Raw genomic sequence first — 19,820 nt, forward strand, 5'->3', positions numbered from 1 at the left:
TTGAAGATATGTAATTGATAAATAAACAGAATTCACTGCTGTATACAATATAAGCATCTATCATTTACCACAGTTAATAAAACACTTACCAGGAACTCCACCAACATACAGGGGGTCTTTGGTCAAAGGGTTAATGGAAGATGGTGGGCCAATTTTATAACTGTCCACTGTGTCCACATGCAGTTGCACCACATTTTTCTGCTTGATCACTAAAACCAGACACAGATTATATTTCATTATTATTCATCTCACCATTGACCTTTATTATGAATGTTATCAATTATCTCAAAGCTCAGTTTATAGTAGATAATGTCCTGTTAAAAGTAATGTGGGCATTTTACCTGAAATCTTATGGAACGTTCCGTCACACAGGTTGGTCTTGGGTGTGACTGACGCTTTGAATTCGTTAATTCCATTCCTCACCTGTGCCACAACCTGTAGACATGGGTAGGTCCAAACTATGAGCATTATGTATCCTACAACGGCTAGTTTGACAGTAAAATGAGTACAACTAATACCGTTTATTTCTCAATGTTACTTTGTTACCAAATGAACTCCAATACAATAGTGTATTGGAGGGGGGGGGACGGGGGGGGGGGGGACGGGGACTATTCCAATATATTCACCTCTCCTCTGAGCATGTATAGGCTGAGATGGTGGTCCACATTGGGTGTGTTTCTGGTCCTGTTAAAGTCTCCCACATAGAGCAGTAGTCCGTTCAGATTCCTTGGACGGACTTCAAACAGCAGCTCAAAGCTGGAGCCCACGGCAAAGGAGTCATCTGTAACAAACAGTGAACACCTTAATAATAATAATAAACTTTATTTATATAGCAGCACCTTCCATACATAAATGCAGCCCAAAGTGCTTTACAGAGCAGATAAAAATAATAAATACATAAACAAGAAAAACATTAAAACAGGCAGGCAGTAAAACAATAGGACAATAGCAAAGAGCATAAAACAGTGGCAAATCAGTACAAAAATAAGAACAGAGATTTAAAACTCAACTAAAAGCAAGAGTGAAGAGATGAGTTCTAAGCTGTGTCTTAAAAATGTCTATAGAGGGTGCCTGTCTGAGCTGTAGTGGCAGTTTATTCCAGGCCGTTGGCCCATAAAAGCAGAAGGCTGCCTCGCCATATCTTAGTAGCCACCCTTTTAGGAAGTTCGAGCAGTGGAGGACCGAGGGGGCGGTTAGGGACATATCTAAGGCAAACAATCGTGGAGATAAGAAGGTGCAAGACCATTATAAACGAGTAAAATAATTTAAAAATCAATCCTAAAATTGATTTTAGTGAGGCTAAAACCGGGCTGTGAAATGTGATTCTCATCTTAGTTTTTGTTCTCTCTAGCAGCTCGCAACTCTAGCTGCCGCATTTTGTACAAGTTGCAATCTGTCAGTTGTTTTCTTTGGTAGGCCAGGGTATTACAATAGTCAAGTCGAGAGAAGACACTGTTTCAGTGCTATGACCCTTTCTGAAGCCGGATTGAAATTTATTGTGTATACCTTGTTGTTCTGGAGAAACACATCAACTGATTAAAGATAATTTTTTCTATGATTTTGCCCAGAAAGAGCAGATAATAAATGGGTCTATAGTGTCCTAAAACAGAGGGATCTAAGTTGTGTTTTTTAAGTAGGGGCCTGACCACAGCCATTTTCAGACCCTCCAGAAAGACGCCTGATGTAGCAGTTTATCACCACTATCACGGCATCATTATCATTGTCGTCATATGACTGCACATTTTAATACTAAACATCACTTTGATGTCTCAAACAAAAGAGCAGCATTGTTTGCCTGAGTAATGTACTCACTTATAACGACATGTGCTCCTTTCCCTGAGAAATAAGCCCCATGCTGTGTCTGACCCTCGAAGCAGGGGCCAATGCCATCATTGCTGCTCGCCTCTGGCATAGGTGCGCCATTCATCTTGAAGTTGCGGACACAGCCAAACACACTTTGCTTTGGAAGGATTTTCCACTGAAAGTAAAAAATGTCACCGTCAGTCAAACGGCATATACATCATTTACAGATGTGGCAGTCAAAAAGTTCACCGTATAAGAGAGAGAGAGAGAGAGAGAGAGTGTGTGTGTGTGTGTGTGTGTGTGTGTGTGTGTGTGTGTGTGTGTGTGTGTGTGTGTGTGTGTGTGTGTGTGTGTGTGTTGGACTCAAGCACTGAGACACGTGAAGTTTCGAGTGCGTAGTATATCAGAAGCAACTGAAAATATTTGTGCCCTTGATAATGTATTTTATAAATGTGGACTCAAATAAAGAAATCGAAATGTGTGTGTGCGGGCTGTAATGTCATACCTTTAGTTCTTTGTGAAGAGCCTCAGGGGCACTGCCCAGGTACAAAGGTGACAAGATGTCCATGGATGCCACCTCATCGTTTGTCAGCTGACCATCCTGAGCCCTGATTCCATCTACGACCAATCGGAACCTCTTCTTCTCCAGACTGAAGATGACCTGCAGGTACGGAGGTCACCGCAAAAAAATATGAAATGGATGTATTTATTAACTGGGGAAAAGGCATCCAATGCAAATAGTATAACACGGATCAATATTTTCATTGTGTCTCATAACATATTAATGTCTTATTGTGATGTGAAGCAGCAAACTGACCGAGTGCCATTTCCCATCATTGTACTTCTCACGATTGAAGATCTCCTTTTGTTTGCCTACAGACAGCCTGATCCTTCCCTTGGAAAGGTACAGAGCAAGGTGAGTGCGCCCTCCTCTGGTGGCAGCGAAGAATATTAGGCCCTCAGGAGAGCGGGTCCTGACATCTAGCGAGAAGTGGGGCCTATAGGACAATAATCAGAACAAATCACTTTGACACTTTGAGTGAGTGGGTGAGTGAGTGAATGGTTGAGTGAATGAGGGATTGTGTGTGTGTGTGTGTGTGTGTGTGTGTGTGTGTGTGTGTGTGTGTGTGTGTGTGTGTGTGCGTGCGTGTGCGTGTGTGTGTGTGTGTGTGCGTGCGTGCGTGCGTGCGTGTGTGTGTGTGTGTGTGTGTGTGTGTGCGTGTGTGTGTGCGTGTGTGTCACACTGTCACAGTGTGTGTGTGTGCGTGCATGTGCATGTGCATGCTTTGATGTGGCAGAGGAATAAGATAAATTACACACTTGGGCTGCAGGGCTTGTGGTGGAAGTCTGTAGGTCAGCCTGCTAGCAGCACCCCCCATGTGGAAGGCATGTTGGACCAGGGCTGGCATGGCGCACATGGAAAGGCTGCCATTGGCTGCCTCCATAACCCCATCCTAACGTAACAGAGACAGCGACAACACATCACAACAAGAAGACCAGAAAAAACATAGATCTGCATCTGCACCACTGCCACCTCAACACTCTCCATCAAACGTCCTGGAACTGAAAATGAATGAGTTTGGGAAGGAACGATAAGATCAAGTGCCATAATAATATTGTCAACTACAAACCAAAATACACATGTAAGTGGAACCCATAGGCCTAATGATCAATGTTGGATACAGTATTCGCTGGTGCTACAGAAACACATCTGGGTGATGAACACTATGATGCCATTCTCATCTGAGTCATAGTGCTACTTCATCATTGTGTCAAAGGAAATTTGCACTGAGCAGTAATATGACTATTTAGTATTTACTGATCCCTGAGGGGAAATAACTTTTCTGCAATTGTTCCCAGTAGTAGAGCACTGCTCAGGTGAGCGCAGGGGGGAGCTGTTAGGGAAGTGTCTTGCTCCTCTGGGACACTTCAACATGAAGCCTGGAGGAGCCGAGGATTGGACCAGGGACCTTCTGATTCCCAAATGTCTGCACTACCTACTGAAACACTGCCACCGTAACTATAGCATAGGTTTTCATCGGAGCCTGACTGTTTATCTAAACGTTTCTTTCTCTTATTGATGGTCTATCAGGGATAAAGTTTTGTTATCAGATTATGAATGGTATAATCGGCTTTCTATCTATTTTATGTGACTACACGGGCACTATGATTTCAACTACAGTAAACATAGCCTGTATTTAATTTCATAGTGTTCTACTGTTGCATGCTAAATGTATTAGTTTCTAGTCTACACATGCCAATTTTGTATTCTCTATATTATAGAGGAGGATCAAGGGAGTTCTGTGGAATTTCAGACACACCTGACCTCCTGGGTGTACTCTGCAATCCCTCAGTTTACTGTTTACCACTAATTCTTATTCTAACCACACCCTATTAAAAGAAAAATAATAATCTAGCTCAAAATGCTTCACATTGCACGTTCTGAGCTCAAATGTTTGAAACATGTTTGAGAATTATTTTTGAATCTTATGAAATGCCCAAAATTGCGACACCAGGTTCAAAGTGAATAAGAGATGGATATCAAAATCACTGACATTATTAAAACAACCCCTAAAAAAATCTTAGCACATAGTGTTTTCTGTGTCAGCGGCGCTGGCAACTGCAAGACGAGATGAATCACAATAGGAACCTGGTTGTCATTTCACAATCACATTGAAGATCCTTGTTTGTGCAGTTTTAAACATTTTTAGCCAACACAAATGTTTGTGGCTCATCTTGTCTCTGGTGGCTATTATGTCAATAGTATTCTTAACATGAGAGCCAACATCATTGAATGGATGTGGGTTTTACACCACTCAATCTCCATATTACACAATACACATTATCTTGCTACTTTTTTGTGTTTAAAAGTCAAACACAGGCTTAAGTCAAACACTGGATTTTAACCACATGAACCTAGTGTCCCGATTCTGTGGCAAACAAAAAGTAAGAATAGTAGATGTACAAGTTCTCTTTGCATTGCTAATGGTTATTTTTGGCAAAGAGGGAAAAAGGAGAGGACCTCTATAGACCTCTGTGGGATATAGGGTTTAAGTGAGTAAAATCTCTAATTATTTTTTGCATTTCACATTTGAAAACATCTGCTGCACACATGTAAAGGCTATCATTTACATGAGTATCATTAACGATTGCTGTAACGAATAACGATATGGTCCCAAATTCAAGGTCTCCAATTCAATATTTAGGTGCCACTAATTAGTTACCTGGTCGATTATTCTGGGTATTAACATGGAATCAATGTGTTGTATTGTATGTGCTTATGTGACCAATAAATGAAAGAAACAACAATATGAACCAATGCATGTTTAGAAGGTCCACTCATCTGGGACTCTTGTATATTTTGTATGAAAATATCACTGCAGGATCTTAGCTGTTTTCTGTTTTCACAGTAAACCATCATGCCGTTACTGTCTGAGTTACCCTTTGCTTGATGTAGTTCGAGGTGTGTTCTTTTTTAAATTAATGTAGTCTCCATGTATTCCATACCGGCATACCCGATGGGAATTGCAGTTAAAGATGCAATGATCAGGCTGGGTGAGGGGTGACTGATTAGTAATTTAGTCCATTCGGTTGGTAATGGTGATATCTATGCTTACAATCAGTTATGTTTGTGAATTAGTATAATCATTAGATTCATGACGCTTTTTAAAATGAGGTGCTTGTGAACGACTGGTTAGAAACATGTATTTTGTTTAGTAGACATATGAAAAAAAGAGAGCAGACGTGACTTCTTCAAGACATCACATTGTTTTGATATTTTGAGAGAATACTGGAGCGTTTCAATGGATTATACATTTGACACAACATTCTATTCTATATTATGATCATGCAACATGTTTAGCAGTTAAATACATTAGAGATTAATCAATGCAAAAATAATCCAGGTAAAAAAAACAAAAAAAAACAAAGTCAAAAGTCAGTAACGCTACTACAAGGTGTGAGCCTTCCAAGTGACAATGTTTCTCATGTCAGAATCAGATTGTCATGAATATCTGCAGGCCTTACGGCATCCATCCCTTTCTTCATCTCTGGAAACAAAGCAGCAGTTAGTGTAAATAATGTCAACTAAAATGCAGATCTACAACAGACATGACTGGGATTAAGCATAATTATGATTCAGCAGCAAGAGGTTGTAGGCCTATGTACATTTACTGTAAAAGTTTCAAAGTTAGTAGTACACTTGAAAAGTCTTGTAAATGATTTTGTTTGATTTCCTGCTGGCCAAAGTGAATCAATGTTCTGATTATATAGCAGTGGTTCTAAAACCTTTACATTTCAAGGACCCCTCGTAAAATATACAAATGGAACCAAATGGACACTTACAGACCTGTAAGTGTCCATTTGGAACACCCTCAATGAATCGTGAGGGGGACACTTATACAGGTTACACAGACCTGTAAGTGTCTATTTGGAACTGGGGTCCCCACTTTGAGAACCACTTATCTGTAGTGTTTGTCATGTGCTCCAAGTATAAGTTCCATTAGTCATCACTTTCAGATGGCTTTGAGCGAATGTTCAACACATCATAATTCTAATCAAACATCATACGGTGTGTGTGTGTGTGTGTGTGTGTGTGTGTGTGTGTGTGTGTGTGTGTGTGTGTGTGTGTGCATGCGTGCGCGTGTGTGTTGGGCACGAGGTTATATAATTACCTTCTTAGCATTGCGGTCCAGCATCAACTGCGGAGGTCTGTCACCTGTACATATGTCTAACATGGTGTCTCCATTGGAAGTGAAACGGCTCAAGTCCTCAGCTACAAACAGATTTGATGGCCTGCAGGAACAGTCAAGAAAATGATATGACTTGAGATACCATGGAAACTCTTTTAAATGACAATGTAAAATTTAAAATCTGTAGCTTTTATCAACAAGAACCCTAGCGTCCCAATTCGGGGCCTGGTATAATAGCTGAAAATAAATACTAGGCAAAACATAGCAAACCTACAAGCTCTCAATGCATCATAATGCAAAGTGTTGTTATGTGTTTTGTGACACGTTGTGAGCTTGTAGAACGTAAATGGAGGGGACCAAGTATAGACCCTTGGGGACTCCAGTCCAACGGAGTATATATGGTTTAAGATTTATTTATGTATTTATTTGTTGAATGTTACAAGGTTGTTTTCTCCAGAAAATGAGATTACCGTCTCATGTAGAGGTTGGAGAGGCAGCCTTTGAACGTGTCCTTTCCAAGGAACACAGAGTCACTTCCAGTGTCTTTGTATGCTGCTCTGGAACTCTGCTGCTGACCCGCATCCTTATCATCAATATACAGCTCAATCCTGTTTGATAAGATGTTCATAGTTATTACTGTATTAGATAGACGTATCACTGACAGGTTTGAAGGTTATAACATAGATCATTCATGTCAATTATAGGTATTTGTATGAAATAAGTCTTAATGTACTGTACCTCTGAGCTCTTTTGGTTGCGGTCAAGTAATGCCATTGGCCATCCTGGTACTTTTCTTTCGATTTCCAGACCTTGTCTTTGGACTTAAGGACCACATGGCCTCTTTCTAAAGCAATGTCAAGTCCAGTGGCCTAGAAAATAGAGAAAATAGAACTATATGTTATATAGGGTGGATTGAAAACATGTTTTTGTTATCTTGTAAAAATCACAAATGAATGGTTTGCAATACATTGAAGGACAATGCAAATGAAGGACTGACCGACTGGCTCTTTTGCAGAAGGAGACCATTTTCATTTGTACTCTTGAAACCCAGTGAGACAGTAACATCACCAGCCAGGCTGAAGTCACTGAGGTCTGCTGACAGAGAACTCCCCAAGTTGAACTCTGCTTTACGAATTGCCTGAAAAATAACATGGAAATGGTATATTAGCACAATTACTTGGAACATCATCTGGACTGTGGGAAGGGAGGCCTCACAGCTTGGAACAGCACATCATTAACCACTTAAACCCTATATTTGTTGTATGTCAAATAGCAAAAAATAGTAAAACTATTAGCTTGGTTCATGGTAGCAGGGTAACAGGTCTGTTATATTGGCAAGTTAATGTCTTACCAGGAACTCTGGCACACATCCTTTGCTGATGCCCACTTTCTCCTCAAAGGGTTTGTATTCTGAGTTTACGGTGATGGATCTGACACATCCTTTCAGAGGGACTGCGGTAATATTGTCTCTGTGAGAGAAAACAAGAAATGTATTTATTCTCTGCAGTGCAGTGGGATGAATAAAGGTATTAGCACACATCAAATGAATGTTCTCCCACATTTAGTCCTTAAGCCAATTCCCAATGGGCTCTATGCACACATGCCATTTTTTGGAAAGAACTCTGTTCCATTTTGGTCAATCAGAGTCAGGGTTCTGCTATTGTGCGTGTTGGCTCACTGGAATCATGCAGTCTGCTACACCAGTGTGTCTCAAAGTGTCCTTGAGTTGATTCCAAAAAAAGGTCCTGTATGGGTGTGTATTAACTCTGAGAGTGTACAAATGGAACCAAATTGACAGTAAGGTTCCATTTGGTTCCATTTGTACACTCTCAGAGTTATGGGAGTGCTTGAAATTAAAAACTTTGAGAACCACTGCACACTAAATGGAACAGAGCCTTAATTAGTATGATCGGTAACGGTAACACCTGTGAACTGAAGGAAGTAGGGAAGCGGCCCAGAAGTAGGAAGAGTTATTCTGTGTGCATATAGCCCATTCCCCCTTACAGTAGTCCCATGTCACTGCAGTGCTGACCCCTACTGGTTGGTTGACTAGGGAGGGTGTAGGACGGTGAACACGTGTTTCCTCTGATACGAGTGACCCTTCCAGTCTGTTTCTTTTTACGTGACACAGTGAGCAATTTCACCGGGAGGACATACAGTAACGCACGCGGAGGACAGCGACATCCCTCTCGGTTCCACTCTCCCGCTGAACAGACCCCCTGACCAGTTGCTAAAGTAGCGACTGATTTATTTTGTTGTTCGTCAAAGCGACCGGGCCATGCCAGACGCACCACAGAAGATTGTAACCCCTAGGCTCTGTGGTGGTGGGCACCATGCGTCACCCGAACGCCTCAAACATAACACTTTTGGTGAAAGGCTGATAATCACGTACTTTTCCCTCAGGCTTAGGGGTACGCCACCGAGGTAGTATTCAGTGAACTCTCCTTTGGTGTACTCAGCCTTGGCGACAACGACTTCTTCGGACGCCGTAATGACTTTAATCTCTGGCTTGCTCCCGAGTGATTCAATAACGATGAGAACCTGTGCCAGTTTCTGAAGAGAGGAAAGAAGAGAGATGCCATTGTAGCTCAGTTCAACATTGTTAATTTCATCTCAGCTTTCCAAGGAGGTGAAGACAACTGGACAAGTGACCATAAACGACTGAATGAATAGTACTATGACACTCACCGCTGGGAATATCTTCTTGGCACTTTTAACTGGTGCTGGGAGCAGGTTACTGTTGACAACAATGAAGCCCCGTTCAATTGTCACACTGTAGTATTTGTGCTGTGAAAAAGAGACGTTTAATTAATATCAGGATTCTTTCACAGGACAGTTCGATCAAATGTATGAAATACTGTGCTGTGAATACAAATGTACCTCATTTCCAATGTAGAGGAGCAGGCCATTCTCTGAGTGACTGGTGATGCTTTGAGACATTCGGAGGGTGGACTTTTTAGGTATAGGTATCTTGCCATATCCAGTGCCTTCCAAGTACACAACATCATTCGGAGGAATATATCTGGGTTGGAGTGAGATTAAGTCAGCAAAAAAAAACAACTATGACAGTCTTCAACTGCTTCTTTATATTGTACTATCTACTGTACTGCAAAACAAAAGTGGTTTCTGAGAGTTTATTTATTTATTGGTTTTTTTCCCCCCTTCATTACAGGGAAAATCCAGAGTAGGACACCATGGTGACAAAGTATTAAATAACACCATTCATTGGAGCGTACCTCTTGCATGGAATCTCCGGGTTGACGTTGACAGCTTTGTGGAAGTTGTAGAGACTAGCGGAGTGGTCGTTGAAGCGAAACAGCTCGATGCAACCAGTATAATTTGGAAATTTGAGTGATTCTGGTGGCTGAGGAAAAACACAAGATGCAAAACATACATTTTAATTGCAAGGTTCTCTGACTAAGGTCATTGTGTCCACACATACGCATGCAGACGCGCACACTCACACACAAATACATATTCTGTCACATTCTTTTATGATTTCATTATTTTACTTCATCGTCACTTTATAGGTTTTGTAGTTAAACTGTGTTAAGACACAATGTGTTCTATTAACATGTAGCAGTCCAACTCTTATTATTTATTCCCTAGACTCAAATGGTGTGTTGCTTTTGCTTCTTTTGAGATGACATGTTTTGGGTCTTGTATTAAATATTACAATACAAGACCCTTTTTTGTTTGTGTTTATCTGATCTGGACAAATATTTGCCTTTAATATTTCTGCTTCTCTTTCCCCTATGAGGTGCTTTTACCTATTTGCCTATAGTATGTTTTGCTACTGTGTTATAGTGTATGAGCTTACAGTGAAGTCAGCAGGGTAGCCTCCGATGTAGAAGACAAGCTCACTGGACTTGAGATCCAAAAGGTTCTTGGTCTCCTGTCCCTGTTTGCTGGCCGTCTGTGGGGTTTCGGGTTCGCTTGTGAAGGCCTTGGTGAGGATCAGTTTTGCGTCCTGGTAAATCCTAAATAATATACACACATCGTATGTCACTAAATACCCAAGTTATATCCAAAGCTATTAAAGCTAAGTACTTCTATTTAGATATTTATTTAAATGACAGAATCTGTTGAACAGTTGAACAGATTTACCTGTTCAGATCCACTTTGTCAAAGACAGGTATAGTTGTAGAGGGGGTGGTTTCGCCTGATTTGATCTCAGTCTCCACTCCGTTTAATTTGTACACACAGTACAGCACATTATTCCTCAGAGCCATACCTATGTAGTCTTTGGACGACTGGAACAGATAAAGAAGTACATTTTAGCTTAATTGCATGTATGAACATATGTGAAAGTCAGGTATTTATTTTGGAACAGTGCGTTCACTCACGTCTTTATTGCCGAGGTAGAGCACAAACATGTCTCCCTTGTTGGAGGTCTGTCTGCGTCTGCGTCCGTCTCCCCTACTGGGGGGCGCGACTCTCTGCAGGGACAGAGACATGGACGTGTAGGCCTTCAGATCATCCAAATCCCTCGGGGGGCGCAGCTGCACGTGGCCGTCACCCGCGAATTTCATGGGGACCACAATCTGGAGAGAAGAAATGGACAAGATGAGTGGTAAATGAAGATTCTGTCAGTCCGTGCTGGGTTCAAGGTTTATGGCATGGAAGCTATAAATGGCTCCAAAGGGATTCATGAACAATGTTCACTTCCTTTACCCTGTTGGCTGCGTCGCGGGCTTGTTCAATGAGCTCTTTGATCTTCTGGATGCTCTCTGATATGTTGCTGATAGGCGAGAGCTCAGAGCTGAGGTTCTCCACCTCTGAGATCTTCTTTTCCAGCGATGGGATGGTGTTCAACAGGTTCTTCACTGCAAAGAGAGAACGAGAGGAAGAAAGAAAGTCAAAAGAAAGTGAGGCAGAGAAATGAGCCCCAGAGTAGGGGAGACATATTTTATGTATAGGTGCCATCTTCTCCTCATTGCCCTCACCTGACTGGTCCACGTCGTCCATAACACTGCTGAGGTTGGAGTCCGGGGGACTGATGTTGATCTTATCGAGTTCATCTCGGATGCCCTTCAGTTCGTCCATGGTTTTGCTGGCTGTGTCGTTGGCTGAAGATGCCTTCCTCTTGGCTTCAGCAATCACGTCAGCGATGTCATCTGGTTGTCAGAGACAGGAAAAGAAGAGACGCATAGTGAGCTGCAGTGCTGGACCTTGCTCACTCATCCAAACACTTACCACTTTCAACCTGGCGTCCCTATTTTGGGGTTGGGCGTCATTACAGGGAAAACATTCAAAGATTGAAAAAGCTTCGTCACACATTGTGAGCTTAGAGTATATATTAATAGAGACGGCACCCGGAGGAAACCCTGAGGCGAAATGGACATTGTGGCCGAATTTGGTATTGCAGCTTGGGGCCAAGGCTGGTCCGTTGACTTGATCATTGCGCACGTTCATGATGACACGTGAACGCTGTCTCTGACGTGAACGCGTGCAATGATAGCCAACGGCCAGCGCGTTCACGATTTGGCCCAATCCATCCCAGAATGCACTCTGTTCCTACCCGGAAGGAGGAGTGAAATCGCCTCATGCACTTTTGAGCAACTTGGGATGGGAGGATAAATCCGGTACCGTCTCTACTCTAAGGTTGTGAGCTTGTAAATCAGCTATAGAGGGTATGCGCATGCTTAAAGTGAATGGCACATCGAGTGGCAAAGCAACATGCAAAGTGAGTTTAACATTGTTTAACGTTGTTTAATGCAATCAGATAGGACTTTTCTGCTTGGATGCATGGGCTGTCAAGGCCAGAATGTCGTTTTTTGCCACTCAGTAGGCATTCCTGCAAAACTTCCGGGTTTGATGATGATGTCACGCGCATACCCTCTATTCTCGGCTCACAACACGTATAAAAAGTATGGCTTTAGTGGTTAAGTAGTTAAGTATGGCTTTAGTGGTTAAGTAGGTAAGCCACGCCGTACCTCTTTTGATGTTATTTAATTCTGTCTGTGCTTTAAGAAGGTCCTTCTCCAGGGCTTTCTTCTTCTTCTCCGCGTTATGCAGACGTCTCTTTTGGTCACCGAGGTCATCAGCAGCATCTGTTGAGGCAAAGCTAGAGTTAGTAACTGAGCTATCCAGGTTTGATATACAGTAGACTGACTGGAAACTATAGTGACGTGGCTGAATACCCTGAAGGGCCGTCTTCGCCGCCTTTCCTTCCTTCAGCAGGTCGTTGCCGCTGTCTTTAAGCTCTCGAGCTCTTTTCACAAGGTCCTCTTTCTTAACGTCCTAAAAGGGGGGAAAGCATTTGTAAAGCTCTTACTCAGGATTTGCTGGAGAGGATGGGGAGGTGAATTTATATGCATCTGCTTTCACCACTCTGGTTATTCATTCATTTTTATCGCCAGTGGGGATATGCGTTATATCGCCCTTCAGGACAGACTAAATTAAATACATTAATTTCCCTTTCCCTTCTGATATGTTGGATATTTATGGTTGAAAACAATTAAAAAATGTAATGCATCCCTATTTATTTTTTAAACAATATAAAATAATAGCAGATTTACAAGCTGACAATCTATCACACTGAAATGCCCACTATCTGTGTTTTGTTTTGTTTGTTTGTGTGTGTAGTCGAGAAACTTACATTCAGGGCCTTGTCGGCTGCATGTTTGGCCTCATTGGCCGCCGCCTCAGCAGCATTGATGGCATCAGTGATGTTCTTGTAGGCGTTGATAGCATCCATGGCGTCACGCACATCCGAACCACCACTGGAGTCCCTCACGGCACTGTTGGGACAGGACAAAGGATGCAGGTAAACACATGAATCTGACTGAGATGTCAATACGCAACGTGGAAAAATGGGGCAAACTTGTCTACTCCGAAAGCTTTGCTTTCTAGGTAAATCTTTGGCTCCTATTATAATCCTCAGTTATTAAGTGCTACTAAACCTGCAAATGAACCAAAGTCATGGGAAACAAGAGACTATATATTTCCCTGAATACCACCAATCTATCACTCGATCACAATCATACTGTACAAAACTCCTGGAGGTCCTAAAACACAGTGTATGCATGGTAAACCTACTCCTGGAGGTCCTAAAACACAGTGTATGCATGGTAAACCTACTCCTGGAGGTCCTAAAACACAGTGTATGCATGGTAAACCTACTCCTGGAGGTCCTAAAACACAGTGTATGCATGGTAAACCTACTCCTGGAGCTCCTTGGCCAGCTTGGTAAGGTTCCTAGCATGGTCCTCTGCTCTCCTCACAATGTCCTCCTTGGCCGCCGCCTTGGAGATCTCGTTGACCTTCTTGGTCAGGTCAGTCTTGGCGCCGTCCAGTTGTGCAGCCAGCTGCTCATATTCCTGCAGAAAAGAAGCACAGGTGAATCTCTGTTGCGCTATAGACTGGGGGAATTCCATCCTCATCTCTTCACAGGATATGGAGCGTAGACATTGATGATTATCTGCATTGACGGCGTGTTCGGACCTGATGGCTGATTTGTGTGGAGTGTGGAGTAAGAGGCAAAGCTGTTTCACCACGCTGCACAAACACTCTCTAGGTATTCATTGCCTTATACTAAGAAATAAGACAATTCGTTGCAGGTTCAATTTGTCATCTGTACCTTTTGACTGTCGGCCAGCCTTTTCAGCAGATCCTTTGTATTCTGCAGCTCGTTTTCGGCAATGGCAATTTGATCCTTGACTGTATTGCGTTCCTTCTTCAAGGCTGTGATGCGTTTCTGAAAAGAGCATAATATAGCAAAATATTATATTACACTAGTGTATATAATATTCTATTCTATTGATAAAGTGTGTGTGTTATGTGTCATTACCAATAGCTCCTCCAGTTCCTGTGCATTGAGTCCATTCTGGGTGTTGGCTTTCTTGACTGTGTTTCCAGCCACTTTCAAAGCCTCCTCCAAGTCCTTAAGCTTGGCCTCATAGTTCTTTATCAGGCCCCGGAGCTTCTTCGCAGATGCTTCATTCTGGTCACACTGCTTTCTCACGTCGGCTTTGATGTGCTCTAGAACTGGAGGAACAGAACAGAACAGAACAGAACAGAATTAAGGTTTACCCACAGAGTAACATTCATTTCTACTATGAGGTGTTTTGTATGTTAGCGAGCGCTATTTCGAGAACCTGTGAACCTTGTAAATGGTAAGTGGTGCATTTATATAGCCAGAATTCACCCATTCATACACCGATGGCGGAGGAAACCATGCAAGGCAGTGGCACCAACCTGCACATCGGGGAGCAATTAGGGGTTCAGAATCTTGCTCAAAGACACTTTGACACTAGCCTCGGAAACCCAGACGTTTTTATTTCTGCTGATTTCTGATTGTCTGCACCTTTGTTAAATTGACACACACACGCACACATGTACACAGACACACACACACACACACACACACTCCTCTCTCTCTCTCAGTCGTTCTAATTAATTAGTCTCATGTCGCGCATAGATCCTGCCGGGAGCTGCCTAATAGTGCCTATGCCATAAAAAGCATAGGTGAGTTCCAGGCTACTTTGACACTAACTCTTGTGACACCCCAGCTCTCGTTTGAGCTCAACCGACCAAATCTGCTTACTGACACTGATCTAATCAAGGCGAAAGCAGCAAGCTTCGGTGAAATCTGACTGTGGCAGCATTGTCTTACGTTTCTTGGCTTCGTCTCTTTCTTTCTCAGCTGCGATCCTCTGCGGGTTGAAGTTCCGTCTCTCCATCTCCTTCACCATGCGCTGAGCCTCCTCCAGCATCTTAGCTAGGTCTTCATTGAGCTGGCTGTCACCACTGGCACTGGTGCCTGCCTCCTTCAGTTGGTCCAACAGGGCTGCTCACACACAGAAATAGTTTGTCTTAGTTTGATAGATCGGCAATTGCAAAAGAAACAGCATACATGTGTTAGCCAATAATGGAAAGCCATAAAAACAGATAAAACTAATACATAATGACAAATCAATATGTGAGAATAAGGAGGGAAAAAACAAGGGTAAGAGCAGTGGAAGCAAACACAGCAATAAGTAATCAGTGGTAACACTACTAAAATTATAAGATTCTCCATTACCCTGGATTTTTCTGAGCATGTTGTTGACTTCAGAGTCCAAAGCCTTCGCTCTCTGGTGTGTTTTGTCCGCATCTGCCACAGCCTTCTTTGCATCAGCAGCCTTTTGGTTGGCCTAAAAGGAAAGTTTATTGGTAAACGTCACACGCCTTTTCACACTGTTATCGCATGATTAATACAGAACAAGACAAGGTCAACACCTAGAACTGTATATGGCTGGAACGTGTATGGAGATCTTTTCATTTGAAATGATGGATTCTGGAAGCTCAAGAATCCGCCACTCCTGAATGAAGTGTCTGGTGCTGGGAGTCTGGTGCAACGCACAGGTCCTGAGCCTGATGAGACATAGGAGGGGCCCGGACAGGAGTCAACCCACAGAGCCTAGTCCTTCCACGTGCCAGACCTCCCAGTCCCGGCAGAGTAGTTCGGGAGCGGTGGACTGTGTGCGATGTTTTTTCGTTTGAAGTGGCAACACTCAGCTGGTGATGTTCAGGGTACAGTACTATCTACATAGAGGTTTGGCTGTGCCAGTTTAATAGATCATCCATGCTGACTGGAAGGGAAATGTACTCGACCATACCGTAACACCACCCCCAGCGTCAAATGATAAGAAAAGGTCGGTTATTAGGATGCATTAGCCTGGACTCATGGACTCGGTCATTGTTTATAGGTCTGACTCTGGACCTACTGATGTGATCCAGCCAATGAGCAGTCGGTATAGGAAGCCCCAGTAGCCTACCTTGTCTTTAAGGTGATTGATGTCATCTTTGAGTGTGAGCACATCTTCCTCCAGCTGACGAACCTTGGGCTTCTGGTTGTTGATGGTGGAGTGGAACTTGTTGACCAATATCTGAAAAACAGGAAGAAAAGCAAATGTCATATTGCTGTACAGTGTCGGTGAGACTAATTAGTTACATACTTGTGTGCTGTATGTAAATAGTAAATACATTTAAATACTTCAGTTAAATGATGAAGAGACTGAAATCCCTGGGCGAAAGAACCACCCGCAACTTGCCGCAAGTAATAATCTTAACCATCGATGACGCCATTTCTAACCTGTGCCAACACCACAGACTGTGGTTGACACACAAGGCCGCCCGCGGGGACAGAATGCACCGAGATCGCTTATCAGCGGAACTCTGGAATGTTTGGAGAAACACACCCTGCTTCTGCCGCACCGGGTGAGTGTTTGTGTGTTTATGTGAGAAGAAGATAACACATTAGAAAACACATTATTGTGCATCAGAGCAAGTTAATGAGAAGAACATGATTGCCAACGTCATTTGTGACCAGATTTGACTGAGAGCCTGCCATCGCGGCTCTCAGTCAAATCTTTTTCCAAAATGAGTTAATAGCACAGGGAGACTCTTCACATACTAGAGTATGTCTGAAATACGTGTCAGAGCTGAAATCGACATGTAAATGTAAATGTAAATGCTTAAACATGTAGCTAGGGGCTGTATTTTGCATGTCTTAAATACCAGGTCTTATTACCTAACTTGAGAAAACTAAAGACCTGGAGGCGTGATCAATGCCATTTGGCTATTCTGAGTGTCCAAAGAGCATTGATCACGCCTCCAGGTCTTTAGTTTAGTCAAGTTAGGTAATAAGACCTGGTACTTAAGACACGCAAAATACAGCCCCATGTGTTATGTTAGAGACCACAGAAGTGAACCTTTCAAGCCTGTTTTCTCAACTCGCTGTTTTCTGCAAGACATTACTCTATAAGCCATATCTCCAAAACTGGTGGGTCAAACTGAACAACCAATATGTCAATTTGAAAAATGAAAAAAACGAAAATTCAAAGAAATCCAATGGCAGTCCTTCAGTCAAATTTGGACACATTTAATCTTAATTTTCTGACATTTGTCAGTGCTCTCTGCCGATGTCACCGTCTCTTTAGTAAATGACTGTACCTTGGTGTCTGCAATGGCCTTTTCCAGCTTCTTCAGCCTGTCCTGGGAGGTTGCACTGGCTGTGGCATTGTCAAGCTGAGCCTTGATTTTGTCCAGTTCGGCATCCAGCTTCTCCAGATCACTCAGTAAAGTCTGGGCACAGCTATCGCACTCTGAAACAGCATAAACAGCATTTGATTGACACTCGCTCATACCACACAGACTGTGTGTATACATATAACTACAGTATAACAGAGTAATAATTCATTCACCACGAGCTTGACAAATTATGCTGGGGCCACACAAAACCTTTGTAGTAGAGAAGATATACCTTGGCTACGCTAAACATCTACTTCATTCAAACCGCAGGAGTCTGGTAATAAGCACCAATAGAAACAGGATGAAACTCTGCCCTAGGTAGGGCCTACCTCAACACACTCCGTCCTAATCAAAATTAATTAACTCCTTGTCTTATGCTTATGATATTGTTTTAAACAGCATCTTATTGTATAATGTTTAAAGGGGTGTGTGTGTGTGTGTGTGTGTGTGTGTGTGTGTGTGTGTGTGTGTGTGTGTGTGTGTGTGTGTGTGTGTGTGTGTGCGCGTGTGTGTGTGTATATAAATATCCATACGGTTTTTCATAATAATAAATAACAACATTAGACATTCTCTCACCTTTGCATGATCCATCTGTATTTGTATCTCCTGGCTCTGTGTTCTTACACACTACAGAGAGAGATTGCAATAAATAATTCAGAAAATTAGCGAATTAACAAATGTAGCTTGGGGGAGTGGGGACCCCCATGGAACCCCTCAAGGACCCATGGCCCTGGCTAGTGCCAACAATAGCAGCACCCAAATGACTGACTGACTGACCAGAATGGTATACAGACTACAGAGCCTTAAAGTGAAATGAACAAAACACAGTAGAAAGGAAATAATAATTCTATTCTATTACATCTAATTATTATATTATTACACAAGCATCTCTAAACTCACCTCCAGTCCTTGAGTCACAGTTGTTCCCATTGCCATTACAATCACAGGGCTGACAGCTTCCTCCATCAGTTAGTGGATCACCATGGAAACCGGGAGCACACCTGTGTGGGTAAGAAACAGGTAAGATGTGGATGAAAACAAGCAAGATCTGGCTGGTAATTAATAATTCAAACATAACATTTTGCACATAATGGTTAATAATGGTTGTTTTTGATAAAACTCAATGATCTAATCTAGACCATTGAGTCTTTTCTTTCAGAACCCCATAACTCAGAGAGTGTTCAAATGGAACCAAATGGATCAACTTGTACTCTCTCAGAGTTACAGAACTGTAAGGGTCCATTTGGAAATCCCCTCAAGGAACCCTGACGGTCCCTGAACAACACTTTGAGAACAACTGATCCAAACAGTCCATCCATGACGACCACTCACCTCTCACACCTCTCTCCGGTGTATCCTTTTCGGCAGACGCACTGGAACGCCCCGGACACCTCTGTGCAGCCTTCTGCAAAGCTAGAGAGGAACAGGGACACATACGCTTTATTCATGGGACCATACTCTGTGTGCGAGTGTGTGTGTGTATGTGCATGCACATACGCGTGACGAGTGGTATACTGTCTCACACCCACCTGTTAGTTGGCACACGGAATGGGCACGGGCAAATACGGCACGTCCTCTGAGCAGGGTTGCCATAGTAACCTTCCTCGCAACGTTCACATCTGTCCCCGGCCGTGTCATATTGACAGTTCTGACAAAGACACAAAGACAAATATATTCTTTCATCAAACCACTTTACCACAAGTGAGCCTTGTACGCTACAGTGACGGAGATGAGAAGAGATGTGCAAAATCTGCAAGCTCTCAACACATCATGTAGTGATGCGTTGAGAGCTTGTAGATCAGGTAATTTTTTGCCATTTGACATATTTGACACAAGTGGGATAACCAGGGTTGGTCACAGTCGAGAAAGCCTGCTCCCATTTACTGTAAGAAGGGGAACGTTTGGACGCAAGAAAATGCCAAACATTTCACTGCCATTTCATCACAAAGGGTACTTTCCATGCTCTCAAAGGAGAGTGGTGTTCAGCAGTGCGTGTCTAGGTGGCTGTGGGTGCCCAGATGTACAACACAGACAGACACAGGCCTGATCTTGAGTGTTTTGCACAAGAGTGGAGAGAATGTTGGGCTTTTAGATATAGGGTTTCATATCCATCCTTCCATCCATGAAGAATGTGACATGAAAAGTTATATAAAAATCAAAGTGAATGGAGGGGTCCTGTAAGGCCAAATCAGAACAAGTCAGCGATCCTTAATGTGCTTCCCCAGGGTGCCACAGTATTGTGCCAACATGTGGTCACTAGATAATACGGTAGGGTGGGGTGCCCATCATCAGTGGCCCACATAAATGCCC

At 42.8% G+C, this 19,820-nt stretch overlaps 1 protein-coding gene across 2 annotated transcripts in view; it reads right to left on the bottom strand.

The window, feature by feature from the left end:
- The window catches only part of LOC308324985 (laminin subunit alpha-3-like), a 79,075-nt gene that overhangs the window by 1,943 nt on the left and 57,312 nt on the right, over nt 1-19,820 (bottom strand). The window contains exons 42-76 of one of the 2 annotated variants that reach the window (XM_080777355.1): nt 19,040-19,158; nt 18,843-18,923; nt 18,411-18,511; nt 18,087-18,137; nt 17,433-17,584; nt 16,256-16,366; nt 15,520-15,631; nt 15,112-15,285; nt 14,287-14,483; nt 14,077-14,193; nt 13,662-13,816; nt 13,096-13,237; nt 12,638-12,737; nt 12,431-12,547; nt 11,441-11,611; nt 11,169-11,320; nt 10,841-11,038; nt 10,602-10,747; nt 10,315-10,474; nt 9,731-9,858; nt 9,375-9,516; nt 9,183-9,281; nt 8,887-9,047; nt 7,846-7,963; nt 7,492-7,632; nt 7,233-7,363; nt 6,965-7,102; nt 6,477-6,597; nt 3,124-3,257; nt 2,621-2,801; nt 2,309-2,464; nt 1,813-1,978; nt 627-781; nt 342-435; nt 90-209 (exon numbers count right to left, since the gene is read on the bottom strand). In XM_080777355.1, the coding sequence (XP_080633481.1) occupies nt 90-209; nt 342-435; nt 627-781; nt 1,813-1,978; nt 2,309-2,464; nt 2,621-2,801; nt 3,124-3,257; nt 6,477-6,597; nt 6,965-7,102; nt 7,233-7,363; nt 7,492-7,632; nt 7,846-7,963; nt 8,887-9,047; nt 9,183-9,281; nt 9,375-9,516; nt 9,731-9,858; nt 10,315-10,474; nt 10,602-10,747; nt 10,841-11,038; nt 11,169-11,320; nt 11,441-11,611; nt 12,431-12,547; nt 12,638-12,737; nt 13,096-13,237; nt 13,662-13,816; nt 14,077-14,193; nt 14,287-14,483; nt 15,112-15,285; nt 15,520-15,631; nt 16,256-16,366; nt 17,433-17,584; nt 18,087-18,137; nt 18,411-18,511; nt 18,843-18,923; nt 19,040-19,158 (4,741 nt within the window). Of the gene's footprint in view, nt 1-89; nt 210-341; nt 436-626; nt 782-1,812; nt 1,979-2,308; nt 2,465-2,620; nt 2,802-3,123; nt 3,258-5,552; nt 5,853-6,476; nt 6,598-6,964; nt 7,103-7,232; nt 7,364-7,491; nt 7,633-7,845; nt 7,964-8,886; nt 9,048-9,182; nt 9,282-9,374; nt 9,517-9,730; nt 9,859-10,314; nt 10,475-10,601; nt 10,748-10,840; nt 11,039-11,168; nt 11,321-11,440; nt 11,612-12,430; nt 12,548-12,637; nt 12,738-13,095; nt 13,238-13,661; nt 13,817-14,076; nt 14,194-14,286; nt 14,484-15,111; nt 15,286-15,519; nt 15,632-16,255; nt 16,367-17,432; nt 17,585-18,086; nt 18,138-18,410; nt 18,512-18,842; nt 18,924-19,039; nt 19,159-19,820 lie in introns of those variants that run through there. The other variant, XM_080777356.1, reaches the window with a different exon arrangement.

Source organism: Protomyctophum bolini (genome assembly GCF_963924005.1).
Source record: "Protomyctophum bolini genome assembly, chromosome: 12".
In the NCBI taxonomy this organism is placed as follows: Eukaryota; Metazoa; Chordata; class Actinopteri; order Myctophiformes; family Myctophidae; genus Protomyctophum; species Protomyctophum bolini.